Source organism: Nannobrachium achirus (genome assembly GCF_963921795.1).
Source record: "Nannobrachium achirus genome assembly, chromosome: 10".
NCBI lineage: Eukaryota > Metazoa > Chordata > Actinopteri > Myctophiformes > Myctophidae > Nannobrachium > Nannobrachium achirus.
The window spans coordinates 8,221,676-8,246,081 of NC_137819.1; the positions used below are offsets into that span (position 1 = coordinate 8,221,676).

Below are 24,406 nucleotides of genomic sequence, written 5' to 3' on the forward strand. Positions count from 1 at the left end.
CAAAGAGTGGTACACATTTACCAGGCCTCTCCAAAGATCTGCCCACAATCTTTCGATACGTTGATTATGGGTACTTCTGCCTCTCATTGCACTTCCACGACCATGACCTCTGAAGAGCTCCATGAACAAACAAACTGCATTGTTCTCGCCACCATGGTCGCAGCGCACTCTAGACGGTGTCCCGTACAAGGAAACGGCCCTCTCAAACTGTTCCATTACAGTCGCACTTCTGTTGTTGTTTGAAGCCCTCATAAAAACAAGAAGTCTGCTAAAGCCGTCAATACCGCCACGAACCACAATTCTCCATCTACAGGTAAGATAGACATGAAATAGCAGATTAAAGTCAGTTGCAGAACTTATTTGAAACATGGTGAGATTGTCCACAACTGACCACTAGAAAAAACTACCTGGCAATAATAATAATAATAACAATAGCTTGGGCTTAGGGTCGATTCACACTCTTATAAAGAGCCTAACTTATTTCGGTTCGGCACTGTCCAAACCCAAATAGGGTTTCCCCTCCCGGTTCGGGAGAGCACCAACCGACTAAACTCGGCTCCTCTGTGCTGCCGAAATGTTGTGACCTCCCGACTTAATTTCGGTGCTCAGCGGTGTCTCATTACTTCTAGTTATGAATCGACCCTAAGTCTCTTTACTAACGTAGGATGGGAGGTGCTTGGCAAAGAGTCCATTGAAACAAGCCCTGGGCTTTTTTGTGTTATCCAATTAACATTTGTTATAACTGAATTGCTGTACTGTTAATAAATCATTGAATGTGTTGTAACAACGTCTAATGCTAAACGAATCGTGTCTTTCATCAATGGTTACATTTACAAAACTAAAAACAAACCAAAAAAGAAAAAACACTTACCGGATAAGCTTGTGATTTCCGTCAATGTGCCACAGAGAATTTGGGCCTGCCACACGATACACCCTTCTCTGCAGTCGATGAGACATTGCTCTGGAAGCAGCTCCCTCAGGGTCTATCCTCAGCATGCTGTCACGCACTCTTTGTCTCTGGATCCTGATGCCTTCACCCATTAGTCTGGCTCTGACTGCATTAGGTCCAAGTTCTGCGTTGGGACCCACCAAGTCTCTGATTGTTTCATCAAGGTCTTCATTTGATATCCTTGAGTATCTGCCCCTAAAAGAGATATTGAATTCCCTGTACATGGATAAAATAAACACAAACACACAATAGTATGTATGTAACAAATAAAATTGCCACAGAGTCTACTACATGCATAATCTGAGGCAAAACAATGTTTTATTATATCATGTTCAAAACAAGTGACAGATAAGAGATATACAATTACTTGTGCTACATTGAACAGTTTATATCCCATATGTTTATTTCACTTGCTGTTAATACTGTGGCTATTAACTATTCACATAAGTAACAGTGTTTGAACATTACAGTTTCAATATAACTATAAAATACGTAGTCATTATGACTGACTCAGTCAAAACAATGGAAGAAAACACAAAAAATGTAAACCATTGAATGCTTACATATAATCTTCTATATTGTATTTTTAACTTATAAAAAAATATGTTAGTTGTGAAAGGAACCCCATCATACTTGCGCCTGTACTTCACTGTGCGGAGAGAAACACCAAGTATGTCTCCAATCTGCCGTGCAGTGAAATTCATGGACTCAAGGAATTGGAGTTGTTCTGTGGTGATGGCCCGACGTGGTCGTCCACCACGACCAGTCCTGACAGTTGGAGCCCTATACCTGTAATCTACCCCTGTGAAAGGGACAATAAAATATAATGGTCAGAAGGAGCATGCATATCAAACAACAATTTGACGCCGGGAAAAGGGATAATCTGTGAGCGAAATAAGGTCTGCATCACTGAACACTGAATGTAACCAATGTATTCGCTCCAATACTATAACATACACGTTTGGTATATTGACAGTACAATGGCAGTGGTTTGACATGCATTCGGCTAGGGACCCCCATTTAATGACATTTCTATAGCTGAACTCAATTTATATTATAAAATCAATGTTAATTTAAATCAAGAGTTACAGACCCATGAGGGTGCATTTGATTCTTAGCTAGCATTCACTCGGGGACCCCTATAGAACTACCTCAGGGACCCATGAGGGTCCAGATACCCCACTTTGAGAACCAATGTTCTAATATGGTATGGTCCGGCACTACTGCAGCACTTTTTACAAAAACAAACCGGCATCCACATATAGATAGATAGATAGATTCCCCCCGGTGCCAAGCACCATTAACAGTGAGGTGGTTGAGCTCGTGGATAACTACAAATTCCTCAGAGTACACCTGAATAGTTCATTGGACTGGTCGGACAACACGCAGGCGATTCACAGCAAGGGGAAAAGCAGGCTGTTCCTCCTGAGAAGACTGAGATCGTTTGGGGTGTGCAATAGGATGCTACAGATGTTCTATCAGTCTGTCATGGCAAGTGTCCTCTTTTTTGGTATAACATGCTGGGGTGGCAACAACAGAGCAGGTGACACGTTTAACCTAAACAGACTGGTGAAGAAAGCATAGCCTGATTTCAAGACTCTACGCTGGAGCTTAAGAGTCTGAGCCTGTCTGCATACTATTTGATTGAAAAGGGGAGGGGATTTCAAATTTGAAATTCCCAATCACAAGCGATCTGGTGGGAGGGGTTGTGTTTGACTTTTGCACACAAAACAATCCCTCCTCCCCCTCCCCTCAATGACATGCACCCAACATGTCACTGTCTTTGATGTTTCACTGATTAGAGAGAATCACTAACGAGCTATTCGACACTTGTATGGCTCAATCAATGACTGCCCTTTTGAAGTTCAAAGGGAGCAATTAAGAACTCTGGTGAGCCACGCAGCCACCCTCCCTCCAATGTTTCTGTTGATTTTCACCCCACCCCCCCTCTCTCTTGCTTTGAATTCATTGGTCGGTTTCGCTCGGTTTGAGAGGTTTTCGTTAGCAAGAGCCACGTCATATGACACATCCAGACCAAGAGATGCAGTTCACTCAGAGAGTGGGCGGGTCTATTGGCTGGAGCCAGGCTAAAGAAAGCAGGCTCTGTTGTTGGGTCATCTCTGCTGGGGGTGGAGGAAGTAACCAGGGTGCGCACAGCGAGGAAGCTAGATTCCATCTTGGAGAACTCCTCCCACCCCCTCCATCTAGAGATCACCAGTTACTGGATGTAATGTATATATACTTATATATTATTCGCCCGCTCTATTGATGCACCTTCTCTTTATTGGTACTGTACTGCTCTTGTTTTTTTTTCTTTCCCTCTTATCTATCTTTTCTTACGTCTCTTTAACTTTGTAAATAACTGTATACTGCTGTGCTGCTACTGGACAACTGAATTTCCTCCTTGGGATAATAAAGGTATCTATCTATCTATCTATCTATCTATCTATATATCTACCTATATATATATCTATCTATCTAGATAGATACCTTTATTATCCCAAGGGGGAAATATATACTAATATTGAATGTTATGAAACTTGTTATTCAAGAAGAAGAAGTAGTGAACCCTGAATATACACACAACTTACCTGAAGATGAGGACTGATTGCGCCTGATAGTCTCAACTTCATGCTGCAGCTCATTGATAGTCGAGACCAGGTTGTCAGCATCACCCTCTGGAATGAGCGTACCTCTTGCCCACTGAATACTTCTCAACAAGGTCTCCAACCTATAATGAGAACCATTTATAAACAAGTAGCAATAGACTTTGCAAACACGATTCTACATGTGTAACAGATAATGTGATTCCACTTTGCAATACCTGTATTACTACTAGCCCTTACCCGTTCAAAGATATGAGCTCCGAAATGATGTGCAGTGTATGGGTTATGGGGTGTGCACTGTGCACACAGTATATGAGGGATGGAAAGTAACTTTAACTGGTGCTTGCATGACAATATGTAGGAGCATCAATGTAAGAAATACCCGTTTCGTTTAATGGCTATAGAGATACTGTGTACCGATCTGCATGATTTTTGGACAACATCTGTAACAGGGCCAGACAACCGCCCACCCGCCTGCACGCACACGCGCACACACACACACACACACACACACACACACACACACACACACACACACACACACACACACACACACAGCTGGTTAAACATGTTGCCTCATGCTAGATGCAGAATAGATATGCCTCATGCTAGATGCAGAATAGATATAGATACACCATAAAAATGCTAATATACAGCATATGATTTGTGAAAGTGACAAACGGGCTTCACAGTTATGTCAGGTGTGTTCATATGCTAATGGTGATGCGATTTCAGATCAATTGCTCCAGCCACTGAGGAGAAACGCTGTGACTGACAGACAGACAGACACTCACTCAGAGTCAGACAGACACTCACTCAGACAGACAGACATTCGCAAAATTATATGTTTGATGGTACTCTCAATCTTTAACCCCCCCCCCCCCTTGTGCCCCTGCAGAGCTGAAATTCTACCCATGCTAGTAAAGCAAGCCTGATAAAAACCTGCAAAAGATCAACAGAGCACAGTTGTCGTCGTGTCATACTTGTTGTGAAGAAGCACGGAACTAGACTAAAAGTAAAAAAGATAGGGGATCTCCTTCACTGCATGGCAGTCATCAGTTGAACAAATATAATATAATAAATATATTACCTTGACATGACGGACAAGATCGTGTCCTCTTCCACAATGTCGGTGGAACACAGGCGGACACAGTCCTGGAAGGCACGAATACAGTTATTTCTGAACCCACTCAAACTCATGTTGTTGATGTTGTCGTAACCGTAGAGTTGAACCATAGATGAGTTGTGATCAACTCTGGGACATTTCCTGTCCAGCAACAATAGGACTTCCGTTCCGTTGGACGATCTCTTCAGAATAAAGGTCTCATCTATGGGTACAACTATGAAATATGAATTATGAGTTATACTACAAAAAAGGTGTATAAAGTCTTGGATATATTTTGGAGTTGTGCTGGAACTACTTTATGTGGTAGAACACTTTTGTTGCAGGTGCTGTTAGGTGCAACACAGGTGAAGTAAATACCATTGACTGCTGTGTGTCAAGCTGGCTTGGAGCAGTGACGAATGAGAACAAAGAAGAGGATAAAAAAATCCTTTGAAGGTTGCAGATCCGGTCTATGTGTGTAGGCGGGCTCTATACCGGATCTTGCCATTGAAACGCATCTGGTCGATATTTGCGCAAGATTTAGTTACCATTCGTGGGTTTCCGGGAGTCCACGCAATTTCCGGAAGAGGTTGGGCTTTCATCTGCGCCAGCTCATGATGGCATGGGGTTTTATGCGCACCTGCAGGCTCGCTGATTATCATTTACCAAACTAAATGCTATCCGAGTGAGTCCACTTGCCAACGAGAGATCAAGTTATCAAGGTAAGAAGTAAAAATTAAGCGAATACCCGTAACCCTTTGTCAAGATAGTCTTTTATGAGGATCAAGCTAAATCGTTATTTAATAGTTGTTAGCTTGAAATGGACATACTAACCATGAAATAATTGTTTTGCACCGATGTGCTTGGTTGGGGGCCTCCCAGCCTTATGAAAAACGCCATTAAAGTTGTATAGCTCATGCTGCTCATAGGCAGCTGGTGCAAAGACGCAAACGAAATGAACACACATGGAGTGAAAGAATGCTTTAGCTTCTGTTGGCTTTGTCAGGAGTTTTTTCTTCGTGAAAAATGTTGAGAACCACTGCCATAAACTTTATGACGTTTTTCAAATTATTTAGCAGAGTGTTTCGCCACTTTACCATAATTTCAAGGACGTTGAGTGTGTTCACTACATGTACCAACAATCACCTGTGAAAGGCAGTGTTCTGGCACCCATCAAACATATAATTTTCCGAATGTCTGAGTGAGTGTCTGTCTGTCTGTCTGTCTGTCTGAAACAGCGTTTCTCCTCGGTGGCTGGAGCAATTGATCTGAAATCGCATCACCATTAGCATATGAACACACCTGACATAACTGTGAAGCCTGTTTGTCACTTTCACAAATCATATGCTGTATATTAGCATTTTTATGGTGTATCTACTATCTATTCTGCATCTAGCATGAGGCATATCTATTCTGCATCTAGCATGAGGCAACATGTTTAACCAGCTCTGTGTGTGTGTGTGTGTGTGTGTGTGTGTGTGTGTGTGTGTGTGTGTGTGTGTGTGTGTGTGTGTGTGTGTGCAGGTAGGCAGGTGTGTGTGCAGGCGGGCGGACCGACCCTATCATGCAAGCACCACACTGCACATCATTTCGGAGCTCATATCTTTGAACGGGTAAGGGCTAGTAAGAATAATTGCCATGATTGTGTCCTGCTGTCCTGGTTTCATCCTTTTTCGTTTCATGGCCCATTATTTATTCTTTAGTTAAAATGGGCTTGCAACTTGGCACAAAGTGACGTGTTTTGAGCTTGTATATCTGCTATTAGTCTACTCATTAGTCTGGAACCCCTGCCGGGGTCCACCCTATGTTCCCCAGGTTCTATGTTTCCCAGGTTCCCCACTTACCCCCCCAAAAAGGTTCTATGTTCCCCACTCTACTGTAACCCCCCCCCCCCCCCCCCCCCCTAAAAAAAAAGTATATGTTCCCAATTCAAATGCAGGAAATGGTGGAACATCTGGGCACTAAGAACATGTAGGCAATCCTAATTTAGGTGCCCAGTTACCCAGATGTCTACACCCCACATGTCCCTATTGCCTAGATGTACAGGTGCCCACTCGTCCAGATTCCCAGTCATAACAAAAGTATTGTGTCCAGATGTCCATAATGCCCCCTGTCCCACTAGTATTTGTAATTTATTCCCAATTATTCTATGTTTTGAGTTATTAACAATTAGAAATGAATACATACAAAATACAAAAACATACAAAACATACAACCTTTTTGTGGGGGTAAGTTGGGCAACACAGAACCTGGGCAAGATGGGACCCTTTTTGGCTAAGTGGGGAACATAGAACCTGGGGAACAGAGGTACGGTCCCTCCCTGTCAAACATGTAATCTCTTTTGGCCTCAAGCTAAAAAGGTTGGAAACCACTCATGCAAAGAATAAAATATCTTCCATCCTTTCAGGCGAGCCCTCTGCAGTTCTAACTGCTGAAGAAGCTGTTATCCTCCTACTCCAGGGAAATGCAGTAGAATTCCTCCATTCCTCCTCCTCAAAGGTACAATATGTGATCACTGATTCCATTTGTTTCCCAAGGACTGGCCTGGGACCCATTATTGGGTCGCAAACAGTCTTTTTTTCCCACCTAAAATTTATTTAATTTCTTTAATTTCATGAAGACATTAAAGAAATCATAGATATTCCATAAATTAGAAAACGCTAATGTTTAAGTAGTTAAAGGGCCATTTCACCTCTGGGCCAACCCAATCTTATTTTATTGTTGTTTGGGACACGATCAACACAATCCTTAACAGTTATTTTTTGTGCATTTTGCATGCTGAAATACTAAAATATCAAAACAAAAACAAAAAACAGATTGAACACAAAACATAACTCAGGATTGTGAAATGGCCAATCTACAAGCTCAAACCGTGGCACAAACGACGTGAGCTTGTAGATCTGTTATTTTCACTGGCAAACGTGTAATCTCTTTGGTCCTCGAGCTAAAAAGGTTGGGAACCACTCTTAAAGAATAATCTATCTTCCATCCTCAGGCCAGCCCCCTGCACTTCTAACTGCTGAAGAAGCTGTCATCCGCCTCCAGGGATCTGCAGTAGAATTCTCCATTCCTTCTCCTCCAGGGAAGTGCCATCCTGCAGGCCTCTCCAAACATCTACCCACAATCCTTCTATCCATTGATTAAGGGTACTTCTGCCTCTCATCGCACTTCCTATACCTGCAATATCAAACGCCAGATTGCGGGAGTTGTCTGGGCCCTCAAATAGGGGACATCTAGATGGACCCTTGTAAGTTCCCCTTCGTTGACGGCCCCCTCACCGACACCTCCATCTTCCAGGAAGACAATGGAGTATCTTTTCTTGGGCCATCACCATAGAACAACTGCAGTTCCTTCAGTCCATGAATTTCACTGCATGTCAGATTGGAGACATACTTTGTGTTTCTGTCCGCATAGTGAAGTGGGTCATTGTCATCACCTGTAGCCCTAAATATTGTCTGGATGGCCATTAATCCACGTCTTTGCATTTCAAGGCATTGTGCTGTTCTAAGTGTGTGATTGTTCCACTGACCATCAAATCGTTGTAAATCTCTGTTAATCCTTGGCAGGTTCCCATCAACATATTGTTTTTGTTTGTTGGATCAACATATATTGTTTTAATTTGTTACATTCCTTTTGATAGTCATATTTGGTTATAATGGTTCCCTATGGGGACACGCTTTGACACGGACGCCTCTACAGAGCACCATGGGTGCTCTGTAAATGCATTAAAAACCGACGAGAGCTCGGAGTCAGAACAGAGCCCCTCGTCCGCCCCCACAGATAACCTTAAAGGCCTGTCTATACTTGTTCGGTTTGGTGAGTTGTGTTCCGAACTCTCATTCGGTCCGATGCATTTCAGAAGTCGCGAGGAATATAATTTTATGGTGGGAAAGGACCTTTTGACCGAAATCTTCGGTTTCGGTCGAGTATGGAAAGCCCTTAAGGCTGGCCTTACTGCATGAGGATCTATCAGACATTTATTTGCCAAGTTATATGCCAAGAAGTAAGATCAGTTTTGTTCTCATACACAGAATTATTCTAAAAGTCAAATGTGATTTGCTGAATTTTAGAATGAGTAGTACTCTTTGGGGTTCCTTTTTTTTAAAAATTATTATTACAATGTACAAGTTTCATGACAGTACAAATCACTGTTACAAGAAAACTAACTCTTGAGAGCATAAAACCAAATGAAACCATTTTTTTCCCTTCAGTTTACACTCATGAGTTAAGTCTTAGTTACCAATTCTCCATCATTTACGTGGGGACCACTAATCTGGAAACGTTTCTCGTTTTCTCCACATGTTTATTTCAGAGATAAAGATTATGAGAACATCCAGTTACTTACTCAGACATCTCCAATGAGGCCACAGATGGACTAGATGTCCATAGACATCGTTTGACAGATTATTTTTAAACAATATTTTTGAAATAAATAATGACAGTTTTTTATTATCATGAGATAATCAGATTATCAGATAGACAGAGAGAAAGTTAGTACTATTAAATATGTCTAATGTATATCCCGCAAGAGTTGAGGTACTATTTAACTATGATGACATGAAGATTTTTTTAAATTGTATTCTAAAATATAATGCCCATGTCTAAATCAAAGGAGAACAGTTGGTACTCGAGCAACACAGACGTTTCTGGGTTTTTGACCCTAAAGTTTTATTATTATATATTATCTGTTCCAGGCCAAAAGACTGAAAATGCAGTCCATTACTGAGCCAAGGTGGAGTGTATTTTAAGATTAAATACCAGGATGGGACTGAGAAAAAAAGGAAATTCCTGCCCTCTCAAACTTTCCAGGTATTTTGTGTAATGTAATCTGGACGTGAATCTGTCTGGCCAATCCATCCATGTTTTATTTTACATTTATAATCAAAGTTTTATTTGTCATTGACTTTTACTGGTACAAGCAGTGAAATGTTAATTGTGTTCAAAAACAAAAATCATAGGAGAGGAAGCAAAGAACAGTTGTTACTCAAGCAACAGAATGATGTGAGTTGAACATTTGTTGCAAGTCTCCTTGGCAAACATTCTATCCACAATCTTTGCAGACCATGTTAATTGGCCATGCATTCTGTATGTGCAATGGTTTTCCACCATTGCACATGGCTCATGATGGCTGTGTGTGTGATACACGAAGGAGTCAGGCAGCTTTAACATTGACGGCGACGCCTCTACTGAGCACCATCATTGGATGCATTTCAGACCATCTTAATGGGCCATGCACTCTGTATGTGCAATAGTTTTCCACAATGAAGTGAAGGTAAACGGTTAATCAACTAAATTCCTATAGAGGGCTACTGCGTTCTCGTTTTTTTTTTTTTTTTTTTTCAGTCAAAAGCTGCTATAACTCTATTCTAAGTTTCTAAGTCTATTACTGTATTTCATCAGTACACCCCTATGCACACAGTTGTAACCAAATATGACTATCATCAAATTATTGACATAGGAAAGTTTAATTTCATCATACAGCCCTGTGCACAAGGTTGTAGTCATGTGAAAGTTTCACTGTTTCCCCATTTCTTTATTTATTATTTCATTTTTCCGTCTCCTAATTAAGTCCATCCAGATGTCCCCTATTTTTAAGGGCCAGACAACTCGTGATCTGGCATTTGATATCGCAGGTTAATATTTTGCATACCTGTTGCCCATGAAAAATGTATATACCCTCCATGATAAATGGCTCTATATTTTGCTGGTAATGGTTGCTGGTGTGAAGCTCAACCACAGAAAAAGTGTCACTGTCTAAATACTTGCATGCGGTGACGTGCCTTTGGAGAAGGTCCTGATCTTCGCCTCAGGGCTGGGAAAACTGCCGCCACTTGGATTTCCAGTGACCCCAACCCTGAAGTTCAATCACTCAAATTACAGGCCTCACACACCTGCTCGGTGGTCATCACAGCACCGTAAATATTATCTGGATGGCCGTTAATCCACGTCTTTATTACATAAAGTATTTATTATATACTACAACATAGCCTATTTCTTGATGTAAGTTTACAATATATTGGGTTTAAATATTTAGAGAAAGTTCAAGTTGCCATTTTCACTCTCCCCATCCAGACTCAGGATTTCCCAGCCGTCTCGGGTCCAGTCCATGAATTTCACTGCACAGCAGATTGGAGACATACTTGGTGTTTCTGTCCGCACAGTGAAGTGGATTGTTGTCACCTGTAAATACTGTCTGGATGACCATTAATCCACGTCTTTGCATTTCAAGGCATCCCCTCACAAAGATCTGTTTGGGTGACTGGTACCATGCTGTTCTAAGTGTGTGATAGTTCCACTGACCAGCAAATCGTTGTAAATCTGTTAATCCTTGGCAGGTTCCCATCAACACGGGGGCCAAGGTGGAGTGTATTTTAAGATTAAATACCAGGATGGGACTGAGAAAAAAAGGAAATTCCTGCTCTCTCAACCTTTCCAGGTATTTTGTGTAACGTAATCTAGACGTGGATCTGTTTGGCCAATCCATCCATGTTTTATTTTACATTCATATTCAAAGTTTTATTTGTCATTGACTTTTACTGGTACAAGCAGTGAAATGTTAATTGTATTCAAAAACAAAATGCCCATGTCTAAATCATAGAGGAAACAAAGAACAGATGTTACTCGAACAACAGAGAATGATGTGAGTTGAACATTTGTTGTAAATCTCTGTTAATCCTTGGCAAACATCTACCCACAATCTTTGCAGACCATGTTAGTGTGCAATGGTTTTCCACCATTGCACATGGCTCTTGATGGCTGTGTGTGTGTGTGTGATACACGGAGTCACACCACAGTTCTTTTCTCCCCAGCTGTACAACTTTGTGGGAAGCCCACAGAGCCTCCAAGCTTGTCAGACATTGCCGAGGGCGAGTTTAGATCCAGGCTTGAAAGGATAAGGACTTTCATTGAAAATCAATAGATTCCACTGACCAGCAAATCGTTGTAAATCTGTTTATCCTTGGCAGTTTTTTTTTTTTTTTGCATTCCCTTTGATAGTCATATTTGTTCATAACCAAATATGACTCATCAAATTATTGACATAGGAATGTTTAATTTCATCATATAGTACAGCCCTGTGCACAAGGTTCTAGTCATGTGAAAGTTTCACTGTTTCCCCATTTTTAAAATGTTTAAATGTTTCCGTCTCCTAATGAAGTCCATCCAGATGTCCCCTATTTTTGAGGGCCCAGACAACTCGTGATCTGGCATTTGATATCGCAGGTTAATATTTTGCACACTTGTTGAAAAATGTGTTTATACCGGTATATATCCATGATAAATGGCTCTATATTCTGATGGTAATGGTTGCTGGTGTGCAGCGCAACCACAGAAAAAGTGTCACTGTCTAAATACCTGCATGCGGTGACGTCACTTTGGAGAAGGTCCTGATCTACGCCTCGGGGCTGGGAAAACTGCTGCCACTTGGATTTATTTTCCAGTGACCCCAACCCTGAAGTTCAATTACTCAAACGACAGGCCTCTTCCACAGTCACATTACCTGTAATGCACCAGTCATGAGGAATTCAAAACCTGGATGGAGGTGGGTGTGGTGCAGGAGGGCCTTCTTTTGTTTTTGGTTGTGTTAGTTTTTTATTTAATTTATTTGTTTTTTATTTATTGCTTTTCATTGGTTCCATAGTTTCGTTGTTTGACAACACAATCTGTATTATTCATGTCAATGTGTTTCAGGTTTATTTAAACACTTGACCAGTCAACACTTGATACACCTGACATTTCACTCTGTACTTAGTCTGCTCTTTTTTCCCCCTCTACAACAAAGTACTTCTTTGACCAGAAGGTACAGACTTATCAGTAGCTCCGATATCAAATATATATGTTTTTCATTTTATATATTTTCAATTTGCCTGCATTTCTGCAAAATGATCATTTGTTTTATCTGCTGATTGTTTGAATCTGCTGAGAAATCATCCATAGGCTTTTGGATCTCTTTAATGAGTGTCATAATGCCTTTGAAAAAGTCAATGAGTCATGTGGTTAACTATAGGCTAAATTAGTCAATGTTGACACTGATAGTGATGATGTCATGATATTCTGCATTTGTATATTGTGTGGTCAACAGTCTGACCATGCAAGATTAACGCTGGCTTGACATTTTCTTTTCATGTGATTAGTAAGAAAGAACCTGTTGCTGGTATGCGGCGCAACCACAGGAAAAGTGTCACTGTCTAAATACTTGCATTGCAGACTACACTGTAGAATCATTACATTTGTACAAAACATTCTACTGAATTGTGTTCTGTAGCTGTGGAGTCCTGGGCTGTAATAGCTGGTGCAGAAAATGATGGCTCTGTGTGTGATACACGAAGGAGTCACACCACAGTTCTTTTCTCCCCGCCTGTACAACCTGGTTTGTGGGAAGCCCACTGAGCAAGCTTGTCAGACATTGCAGAGGGAGAGTTTAGATCCAGGCTCGAAAGGATAAGGACCTTCATTGAAAATCACTAGATTTCAAATAACATAACATCAACGTTTGCTAACTTTTAATAAACATTTCCCCTTTTTTTCTGTCATTTGTCTATTAGATTCAGACATTGCCGAGGGCGAGTTTAGATCCAGGCTCGAAAGGGTACAGACTACACTTTAGAATTATTAATGTCATTTAATTGTCCTATATGAGCTCAATGAAAATGGTTCATACTGTGTGTCCATGTTGTACAATAAATAAAGGCAATGAAAACGTTTTTTCTTGTGTAATATAATATATTGCTATAATATTCTATCCACACTTAGACCACAATTACAGTTGCAAGCAGGTAAAAAGGCATAGGTATATGCTTGAAAGCCATTTAAATATACATAGGCCTACATCACCAATGTTTACAATACCTTATTCTTCAGGGAAATTATAACCCAAGGGGGTCCCCCTGTTATATGCCATGGCATATTGAGGTTATTGAGCACAAAAAACTAAAGTCATCTTTTTAACTCAAACTAACACACTCTTGGCACTCTATGAAATATTCAGCTTGTTTACCTCAATTCCACTTTCCAAGGGTGAAAACATTAAATAGTAGCTCATTTAGCCTATATGTATTGACTGAGAGCAACAAAATGGGGAAACACTGCCACCAAGTGTCTGGCTATAGGGGATATAGTGCTGAAGACCCCCTAGCATGCTGTTGATCTGTGGGGGCTTTGGAGCCAAAGTGATAGCCTTATCATGCAGGGTCCACGTTGCTGCCGTCATCCCAAGTACGCTGTTGGTCTTCAGCTGTTAGGTGAGCTGACAGCCAGACCTTCTAATTCTTGCTTGGACAGCTGCCTTTACAGTCAATGCACCACTGTGGCAGGGCAATTAATTATATCATATAACATTGAAAGACAGACGGATAGAACACAGTAGTCTAGCCTACTTTGCATAGGATAACCTCAATTATAAAATCTGAAAATTAAGAATAAAAGGATAATAAAAAAAGAAGAACAAGCAGTGTGCTGCTGATAAATAAATCAATACATTTGTAGATAATAATAGCCTAATAATAATGATTTATTTGATCATTGGGGCTGCACAGTGGCGGTAATATGTGTGTGTGTGTGTGTGTGTGTGTGTGTGTCCTGTCATTTCTTGTTTTATGCGACGGCCTGTGTGAGTGCACCGTGCACGTGAAGAGAGGCTCATTTGCGCGAGTCTCACACTCATTGCGTGAGTTGGCAGCTCTGCATGCGACGTCGTACGGACGTCGTTTCAAAGTCTTTCTCCAACACAGCTCAGGGACGAACTCACCCAGGGTTGACTGGGACGTTGCATCAACGTCGTATGAACGTCTTCTCGCGGACGTCCTATTTTGACGTTTACGGAGGGTCAGCCTTGTCCGTCGTATGGACGTCGTTTCAAAGTCTTTCTGCAACGCAGCTCAGGCGCAGCAGCACTCAAGGTTTGACTGGGACGTCGTATGGAAGTTGTATGAACGTCCGTTGGTTGTGAACTTGTGTGCCCCCTAGTGGGCAGAGAGGTCTGTTGAAAAGACTTTAAAGGAGCTATAGTCAACTTTTTCTTGAAAAACGGATGCGAAAATAAAAATAACGTTTCGAAAATATTTTATAAAAAAATAAGCTTCATATATGTTTCAATTAAAAAATGACCACAAAAAGCGGAAAAATAATGATAAAATAATCATTTTGGCCCTTTGTTTACTTTCGAAACATTATTTTTATTTTAGCATCCGTTTTTCAAGAAAAAGTTGACTATAGCTCCTTTAACTAACGTGCAATGTTGAATTATGGCTATTTGATTCAAAATAAAGGTTTTAGATGGATTTTCCAAAACTGCTGTAGCCCAAGTAACTCATTAACACCAGGTATTCTTCTAGATGTGATGCCAAAAAAATAAGGTAATTACAGCCTACAGGTGGTGACAGCCCTGATGATAAAATCAGTTATAGCCTACAGCAATTAGACCTATAAAGAACATTAGACCTATTTGATTATGTAAATTATCTGTTTACAGTATAATCGTACCCCGACTGAGCTGGCCGTGTGTGCCCATGAGAGCAGTATGTTTTAATGGTGATTGTTTTGCCAACTATAGCTACCCAAGTGGAATGCCCAGGATTCAAACCCACGTAACCCAGGTCTCCCAGTGCCCACACTTTTTTGACTCAAGGGCTACTTTTAAAACGACCAGCTCGACATGATCTACCCACCCCAATAAAGATGTAGTACCTACCTGAGGTGGCTTTGAATAGCGGCACTGGTGTTACATATGAGACAAACACACTTGAAATTGGAAATAGTGGGGAAAAAGGTCTTCTCATTCTGTATGGGGAATGTTTTGGGGGTTCTTTTTAATGCTACTGACTCATGAAAACAAAGCATTGCATTGGGTGGTTTGCTTACTTAGAAGCCATGAAGGGAGCTGACAGGCCCCTTTTTATGTCAATCAATCAGTCACTTTAATTCAAGTGACAGATGTGACAGAATTGTTCATGAATATATATATTTTTTATGTTATATATATATATTTTTTTTTTAGGGATGTCATGTGATCTACCTGCACAGCCTTTGTGATCTACTGGTAGATCACGATCTACCTTTTGGGCACCCCTGCTGACTAGCCCATCGCTCTGCAACACAAACACACTACATCAGGGGTCTTCAACAGGGGGTCCAGGACCCCTAGGGGCTCCCCAGAGTTACAGGGGGTCCTCCAAATTTTGATAGAAACTTTTTTTTCTCCTTTTTTATATTAACCACTTGAACCCTAGCGTCCATATTCTATGAACTTTAGCAAAAATAGATCTACAAGCTCACAACGCCTCGTGCTGCGAGGCGTTGTAGTGAGCTTGTAGATCGGCTATTTTGGGCAAAGAGCTTTGGTGTAGAGGGGAAAAAGAGCAGACTAAGTACAGAGTGAAAGGTCAAGTTTGACTACTAGGCCTACTTGGTTCAATACTTGAACCAAGACCGTATTGATGGTTCAAGTGGTTAAATATTTGACTAGAATCCAAAATACACTGATGATTGTGCTGCCAAACAATGAAACTATATGGAATCTATGAACAGGTTGTGGGGGTCCCTGCTTCATCTCTCTCTCAACTAAGGGGTCCTTGGCCTGAAAACGTTGAAGACCCCTGCTATAATAGATTATAATAGTGGTTATTATAACACAATAGAATCTATTATCATGTATTACAAATATCCTGGTGGTCTAAATGAAAAGTCAGTGAGTGATCAGTCATTATGAAGTGTTTGGCCTAGCTCAGACCTACTCTAGATTGGATACTTTTTAGTAGGCCTACCACGTTTAGTACCACTTTCACACCACTCAGCAGTTGTAGCTACTTAGTGCAGGGGATGGGTGGAGGGTCCACCCATCACTCAAGCCCAGGGAAACAATAATCATATGCACTCAACTCAACCCGCCAAGTCTGAACTCATGTAAACAGGAAGCACAGACAGGTAGTAATAGCGAATATAACTAGCAAATTATGTAAAAAAGACGGCGGCTCCGAGAGAGCTTGACTAGAGCGCTGTTTCTGCCTCCTCCAGCGCTGTACTGTAGCTGTTGCCCCGCCTCCTCCACATTCAGAGAAGGCAGAGAAACAAATGACTATTTTCACTGCTTGAAGTCATTTATCCAAGTTATGACTGAAAACAAACTATATTATTATCAGTGAAATCATCCTAGTTAGTATGACTGGAGACAAATAGTTTACTTAAACAGCCGCTGACATAAAAAAGGGGGGGGGGGATGCTCTTTATACATTTTGATGATGACATTGGAATGTGCAATGAGCCAATCAAATTAATTTACTGTACTTACATTCTCTTCCCCTCCCCCGCAGCCTGCAGCAACCTCCTGGCATCAAGTAAACAAGTGACTACACGAAAATGTATTTTATTGCCATTTGAAACCCAGCAGATCCTGTCCGTCCATAGATGGGTAACACCTCAATGTCTAATATAGCTTACCTGTTGTGTTGTGACATCACATCACATTGCTGACTCAATGACCAAGACAGCCTGTTCTGGCAATCATATATGGAGATAAGCCCATATTTAGCAATGACCTTATATGGAGCTCCATATGGCCAAGACAGAATTATAATTTGCAAATCAAGACTGCTGACTTTAATTACCTGGATGTCCATATATGAATATCACAACACTGACCTCATCAAACCCTGGATATCCATACATGGAGACGACTGGATCTTCACTTAGATCTCTATCTGACCTCATGGACTCCATATATGGATATAGCTGACCTGTTCGGACATCACAGTGATGACTGGAATGGTGTGTGTGTGTGGGGGGTGTGGGGTGGGGGTAGTCTAATTTAGGCAGACAACCATTCCTCAATCTCACAATGATACAGTATAGACTAGAGTCTGGAACTACACCTCCTGAATGCTATATTATATAGTCTGGAACTACACAATTTTCTTTTTATTACAATTACTCTGTGATACGAGTTCTGAAATTATTTCCAAACACGACCATACCCGTCCCGACCCGACGTTTTCGGGCCGGGTAGGGCCTAAAATGTATGCCAACTAGTCGGGCCGGGTAGGGCCTCGGGCCGGCCCAGTTAGGGCCGGGCCTTAATGTTCAGGCCCCTTGAGAACTCTAGTATGAATTGGCCCTAAAGGGAAACGGAAGCGGGGAGGAGGCGGCTTCACATCCGATTATCCTCTGATCATTTTACGAGCTTCTGTTGCTAACTGACAGACAGACTGACTGTATGACTGACTGACATGTGAGCATTGTGGGAGGCGACAGTCTGTCCATGCCAGACTAGCCGTTCTGTGCAACGAAACATGGCCAATAGTCGGGGGATATCTTAAAAAGTCCTGGAATAAATTCCTTACCAAAACATTTCTTCACCAATGTGTTTGTAAAGGTGTCTAGTAACACATCTCACAAAGACTGAAATTCAGTTTCCCTAGGAAAATCTTTGACAGCTAGGGTAATTCTGGGTCTCATTCACTCACTATACACTATACTATAGGGGAAAAAAATCACTCCCAAAAAATATGCTTTAAGTGGGATGTGAGGGGTCTAACTAGGTGTTTTTAATTATTCTGAATCCATTGCAAGAATTTGTTTTGCACAAAAAAACATTCATTGGGCTACAAACAGCCCATAAAATGATGGTTTAGTGATGAGTCATCACTTTTCACAGTGGTATGGGGAGATTTTCCTAGGGAAACTGAATTTCAGTCTTTGTGAGATGTGTTACTAGACACACCTTTACAAACACATTGGTGAAGAATGTTTTTGGTAAGGAATTTATTCCAGGATTTGACAATATTTCTAAAGATATCCCCCGATTACAAGTTGATCTTGTTGAAAGGAATACCACGCTGTTCACCCACCTGGCCGTTCGCCCAGGCCCCAGGGCGTCTATCCGGCTAATGTTAAAACCTACGTTTTTAAATAATTAGAGTGGAGTAAAGTAAAATATTTGGATCAGAGATTTAGTGGAGTCGAAGTAAAAGTAAATACTTAAGTAAAGTAAAATAAAAATACCTCAAAATTGTACTTTTGTACAGTTAAAGGAGTAGTTCACCCCCAAAATGACTTGTTTTCTATTGATTACTCATGCCATGGAGAGTAGAGTTCAATAATATTTTTAGTTTTTTGTCACATTCCTAAGACATAAATGTGATAACAATACATTTACCCCCATTCATTTCGGATGGTGACCCGTTTCGAAACGGGTCACCATCCGGAATCAATGGGGGTAAATTTACTCAAATCAAATTTTTGTCTTAGGAATGTGACAAAAACCAAAAAATATTATTGAACTCTACTCTCCATGGCATGAGTAATCAATAGAAAAAAAGTCATTTGGGGGGTGAACTACTCCTTTAAGTACAGTACAGCACCACAGAGCGGTCAGCACGGTGAGCGTGAGACCGGCAGAACGGCCATGGGTGAACGGCCGAGCGGGCGAACAGACTTGTTACTGTTGAAAGAGAGGGTTCAGAAACTTGAGTGTGTAAACATAATCCTACAGCTGTTTCTCCTTCTTGATAACACGTTCATAACACAACAATACACAGTTGAGATTTTTTGTTTGTTTTCATCTTCATTTTTTTCTTAAACAAGCGTTTTCTCTTCTTTTCATAGAGATATAATATGTGTAATATATACTTATAGAGAGCTTATTCATACTGTGGCTGCTGGAACAGAACACAAAACACATCATTTCATCTTAAACATAACGTACTACCAGTTGTTTTTTTTCCTTTTAATGCATGCCCCCCCTCCCCACCCCACCCCCCCAGCCACTAACCCCTCCCCTCAGTCAAGTTCCAACTCCTCCTTTATGACCCAATGAAGAAGGCAACGGAGCAACGTGGACGGTCCCAGCCTTTTTCTTTGACATGGAGCTATAGCCTCGTTCCCAGCCTTTTACTCCTCTCCCAGCATAAAAGCACCACTTCCCCCGATATTTCCCCTGGAAATCATCTTTTCCGACCTATCACAGCACTCCTTTCATATTTCATTCATCATCGGGCGGTATACTTCTGCCAAATTCCGGTACGCTCAACCGGCTTAGGTCTTGCCCTGCGTGATATGGAACAGGGTGCAAGGCAAAAAAAGAAAACAAAACAGTTTCAATGTCATTATGACCTGATCGTCTGTCTTTTTTTGTCTTTCACACTGTTCCATGTTAACATAGCTCTCCACCAAACAGACTGCTACAGATTACTACAGCCTGGCAGTCCAATGAAGACAGGATATCAGTCGGCGAAAGGTGTAAAAGCAGACACCGACAGCCATAAGCTACGAACAGCTCATGGTTCGACCGAGCGTGCGCCGTCGGCTTTCGCCGCTTCCCTACAACTTGCGGCCCGACTCGACAGTGTTAAACTAGCCTGTGTGCCAGTCTGCTACCTTACGTTCAGTGGATTGGTTTTGTCACTTTGCTTCTCAGTCTAGCCAGCCTCCTATCTCCAAGGGAGTTGGGATATAGAAAACCAGTGGAAACCAACCATGGCTTCTTATTGGTCTGTGTGAATTGACTGGCTGATGACGTAGCTACCCTGAAGGCCTGTCATTAGTATCTCCGAAACCTCAGAAATGTTCGACTTTCCGACGTGCACATTTCCGAACTCTTATTCGGTTAATGCTTTTCAGAAGTCACGAGTGACGTCTTTTTGTAGTCAAAGCGGACATTTCCGCCAAAGAGTTTGTTTCTGAGAAAGTATGGACAGGCCTTAAGCCTACTCTGATTTATCGGAACAACATCCAATCAGCAACGTCGCCTACGTCACAAGTGACGTTCGGAAATACGAGTCAACTGAATCATGTCCAGACTGAGAAGAGAAGTGACAAAACAAACCCACGGAACGCAGCTTAGTAGGCTGGCACCCAGGCTAGTGTTCAACAGCAGACTTTCGGCAGCAGACGCTTTCCAACGCATTCCATAATGTACCACCGCCGTCGTTGGTGCGCTGGAGAGCTAGCTCTGAACAAAAAAGGTTCCAACCATCAAAGCTACTCCTGGTGCCTCCTTCATCCAGCTGTGCGTCTTTGCTCCTGAGATGCACCATGCCGGCTGGGACCAGACTGATGTAGGCCTGATGTAGGCTCCAGGCTCCACGTTATCGTTCCTTCTCCTTTATCAGAACCAGGGCTTTTCTATCCCTGAAAAGAGCTGTGCACTAATATGCAGTGTAGAGACACAAACACACGGTGAGATGTCCTAGAGAGGGAGTTCCTAAGGAAGGCAGAAATCCAATGCAAAACAAATATGTGACCGTCGATGAGGCAGACCACAGTACAATGCAACAAGAACAGCGTCCATGCTGCAAACAAAAATATACAGATCCATCTCGAAAAAGTTGAATATTGTGTAAAAGTAAATCTTCTTGAAACTTTCATATATTTCTTGAAACTTTCATTATTCTAAATTGCACATTCAGTGAATTATTCCAAACGATTTTTTTGTTAACATTTTGAATTGTTTTGGCATACAGCTCATGAATATCAAAACTCAAACATTTCAAATTTGTTTACAATATTACATGAGACCACTCAAAACAAGGGTTTATAATAGTCAAGAGTTGCTTCAAGTCCAGTGGGAAGTTTCCTCAGTCAGTAATGATTTGGGCTGCTATGGCATCTGCAATGCTTTTTCACACAATATTCAAATTCAAGATGGATCGGTTTTCTCTGCTTTGTGCTACTTTTTGGCGTAAACAAGCCAGTCAACTGGCTGTAACTCTGCAATGGATTATCGCAGCCGGACCCCCCACCCTGTGTGCGTCTTGAAACCACCCGCGGGAGGACCGTCGTGACGAATAATATTCTATGATGTATCAAAGGTACGTGAAAACACTGGGAACCTCCTTTTTTATATAGAAACAGGAACTCGGTTTGGCTCCTCCCTTATCTAAAGGCCTAACCACGATACTGTCCCCGACCACCGACATTTTCGTTGTTCCAACTTTCCACGTGCAAATTTACAAAATCTAATTCGGGGTAATGCTTTTCAGAAGTTACGAGTGACGTCATTTTGTAGTTGAACCGGACCTTTCCAAAGGTTCTGTGGTTGGAGACCATATGGACAGCCCTTTAGTCCACCTTTTCTGTGTTTATTGCTACTAACTAACTAACAACACTACACGGTTTAGGGCAGTGGTGCTGCCCTGAACACAGGTTGTTAATAAAGACAATCTGAAGGCATTAAAACCGTTCTTGTTGCATTGTACAGCGGTCTGCCTCCGCAGTTTCAGAAATATGTAGGACAGAACATGAACCACTCAGACCATAGAAACGTCCGTTGCACGTCCAATAGTGAACAGCCGATCTACAAGCTCACGACACGTCGCCGAAGTCGAAGGGAAAGCAAGACTCCCAAACTTTGATTGATTTCCATCCTGTGTGGCGCGGTTCAGGAGGACAGGGTGCGTTCAGAGGTAACGCTATATGGATGCTCCCAATGTACAAGATGTACAACAAGCTTGTAGCTCACACCATGAAGACTCCATGGTGTGAGTAATCAATAGAAAGAAAGTCATTTTGAGGGTGAATCACCCTTTAAGTCGACCTCTTGTCGTTACGGGTGGGGAGACGTGGGGATGGGATACATCCTCGGTTAAAATCGACCATCTTTGGCCTCGCGACGACGACGCACTGTGAGCTTGTAGATCGGCTACTTTCGCCTCCCAAAACGCTCGGCAAATGTCCCGTCTGTTTTGGCCAATCACATCGCGATATGTCCCAAGAGAGGATGCGAGGGTTCATGTGGTTTAAAAGGAGGAAAAGTCTTTGTGATGGTTTGTTGTTGTTGTAAGACATTGCTTCTACGTCATGCAGGGACAGAGAGAGAAAGACAGACAGAGATCAGATCTTTACGACTATGAGAACTAAGTTAACGTCTTTTCCAGGTTGTGGGTTTGATTCTTGTTTCCAGAGGTTTCCCTGATGTGGGACCTTCAGCTCAGGAGGAGGTGCTACTTTAACCCCCAGAACTTCTACAGGAACCCCAGAACTTTCAATGTGGTCTCTGTCGGGTTGAAACCTCATACAGTATGTCCAAAACCCTTCCTTTCCAGGATTGGAGAAGTAGCAGATCAGCTATTGTTGGTACTTTAGTGCGACGCCGTAGTGTGATCAAGTAAGGGCGTTCATTTATGCAAATGTTAGAATGTGGACTCCAGAGGTTTCTGCCCGACAGAGCTGACTTTCAATGTGTTTCTGAAATACGGGGGTTGACAGACTAACCGTTTAGTGCGTCAACCCCCACACTAAGGCCTTGCACACAGGACCGCTGCATGATTAAAACGCATTGGATTTGGTGTGCAAGGCTGTGCGGAATCCACACTGCGGAGTCAATGAGTTTTTACCGCATGCAACAAGACACACAAATTGAACTGGGTTCGATCTGGAAAAAAAACAGCCGCAGCCACCTGCCGCATGGCAAATTCGGAGCCGATCTGCATGAGGTCATAGAGAATCATTGTTTTCTTTAAAAAAATGAAATTGTCAGTTTTTTCTGTGCGTAAAAAAACGTGTCTGTGTGCAAAGCCCTTTAGTGTGTCAACCCCCACACTTAGTGTCAACCCCTGTATTTCAGAAACACTACCCAACTTCCCGGTTCCAGGGTGCCCGACAGTACTGTCGCCACTCAGCAGTTATCGATTCTACACGGGTAAGGATTTACTTTTCTGAGACCTTAGTGTCTGTGTCTGCCCCTGGGAAACAGCGGGGGAAAGGGTTTCAGGTTCTGAAAGGAGAAGAAGGTTCTGACTTATAAACGTTCATAGTCGAAAAGAGACGAGAGAGAGAGAGAAAGGTTGGGGTTGTGGGGTGCTTGGTGGGTGCTTGGTGGGTGCTTGGTGCTTGGTGGGTGGTGCTGGGTGACTAGGTGGGTGCTTCGTGGGTGGTGTTGTTTTTAAGTAGCCTTGTTGGCAGGGAGGGCAGAGGCCAGCTCTGCTGGCTGGGGGTGGAGGTGGGTGGGGTAGTGAGGGTGGGGGGGTTCTAGCTGATGGCCAGGCTGTCTGTTTGGTCCAGAGTCTCTGGTGGAGGGGGGCTCCCAGGCTCCTCGGAGGGGGGGTCCTCCTCTGTGCTGCAGGGGGGGTCCCCGCCGCCCGAGGCCCCCCCCTCCTCCTCCTCCTCCTGGTCCTCGTCAGGCTCGTTGGGCGGGGCCAGGCGGTGCATGGCGCCCCCTGGCAGCCGGACGGGGCAGAACGCTGAGCCGGTGGAGATGAAGTTCACCTTGTTCTTGTCAGGACACGAGAAGAGGAGGACCGACGATGATGTGGACTGTCTGGAAGAACTGAGAGAGAGGGGGGGAGGGGGGGGGGAGGAGAGAGAGAGAGAGAGAGAGAGAGAGAGAGAGAGAGAGAGAGAGAGGGAGAGAGACGGGGGGAGGGGAGAGGAGGGGGGAGAGAGACTTGTGAGCTGTTTTGACAGATGTCTATCAGAATAGAAATAGAACACTATAAGGACTACTATCATATTTGTATTCCTCCATGTACATAGAACTACTTCCCATACCAACAGACCATGTACAGTACCTTTACATACTGCTGCTATGTGTATTTGCGCGAAAAAAAAGAGGGCTGCTCGTCTTAAGCTTTTATACTGAGTGAATGCAAAATCTTGGAAAGAATTTGCTATTGTTTTCAAAAGCTTTATTATACCAAAGTTAGCCTTGCTTACATGTTTAACCACTTGAACCCCAGGAGGGTCCAGGGGAGAAATCCGCCTAAAATGTATGGCCAAACTGGAACAGTTGTGGACACAAAACTACAATGATTGTGGCTA

General features: G+C 42.4%; 2 protein-coding genes across 2 annotated transcripts in view; both read right to left on the reverse strand.

Annotated features, from left to right (window-relative positions):
* Window positions 1-202: 202 nt before the first annotated feature.
* Window positions 203-20,685, reverse strand: LOC308292782 (uncharacterized protein; the record flags this gene model as incomplete). Its single annotated transcript, XM_080735211.1, has 7 exons — window positions 203-207; window positions 270-307; window positions 872-1,165; window positions 1,583-1,751; window positions 3,541-3,680; window positions 4,646-4,895; window positions 20,568-20,685. The coding sequence occupies 7 exons, from the start codon at window positions 20,683-20,685 to the stop codon at window positions 203-205; spliced, it is 1,014 nt and encodes a 337-aa protein (XP_080591337.1).
* The window catches only part of LOC308292783 (glucocorticoid-induced transcript 1 protein-like), a gene marked incomplete at its 5' end in the record, with an annotated part of 45,034 nt that continues 40,105 nt past the window's right edge, over window positions 19,478-24,406 (reverse strand). Inside the window, one exon of the mRNA XM_080735212.1 lies at window positions 19,478-23,915. Within this exon, the coding sequence (XP_080591338.1) occupies window positions 23,618-23,915 (298 nt within the window). The 3' untranslated portion in view covers window positions 19,478-23,617. The remainder of the gene's footprint in view (window positions 23,916-24,406) is intronic.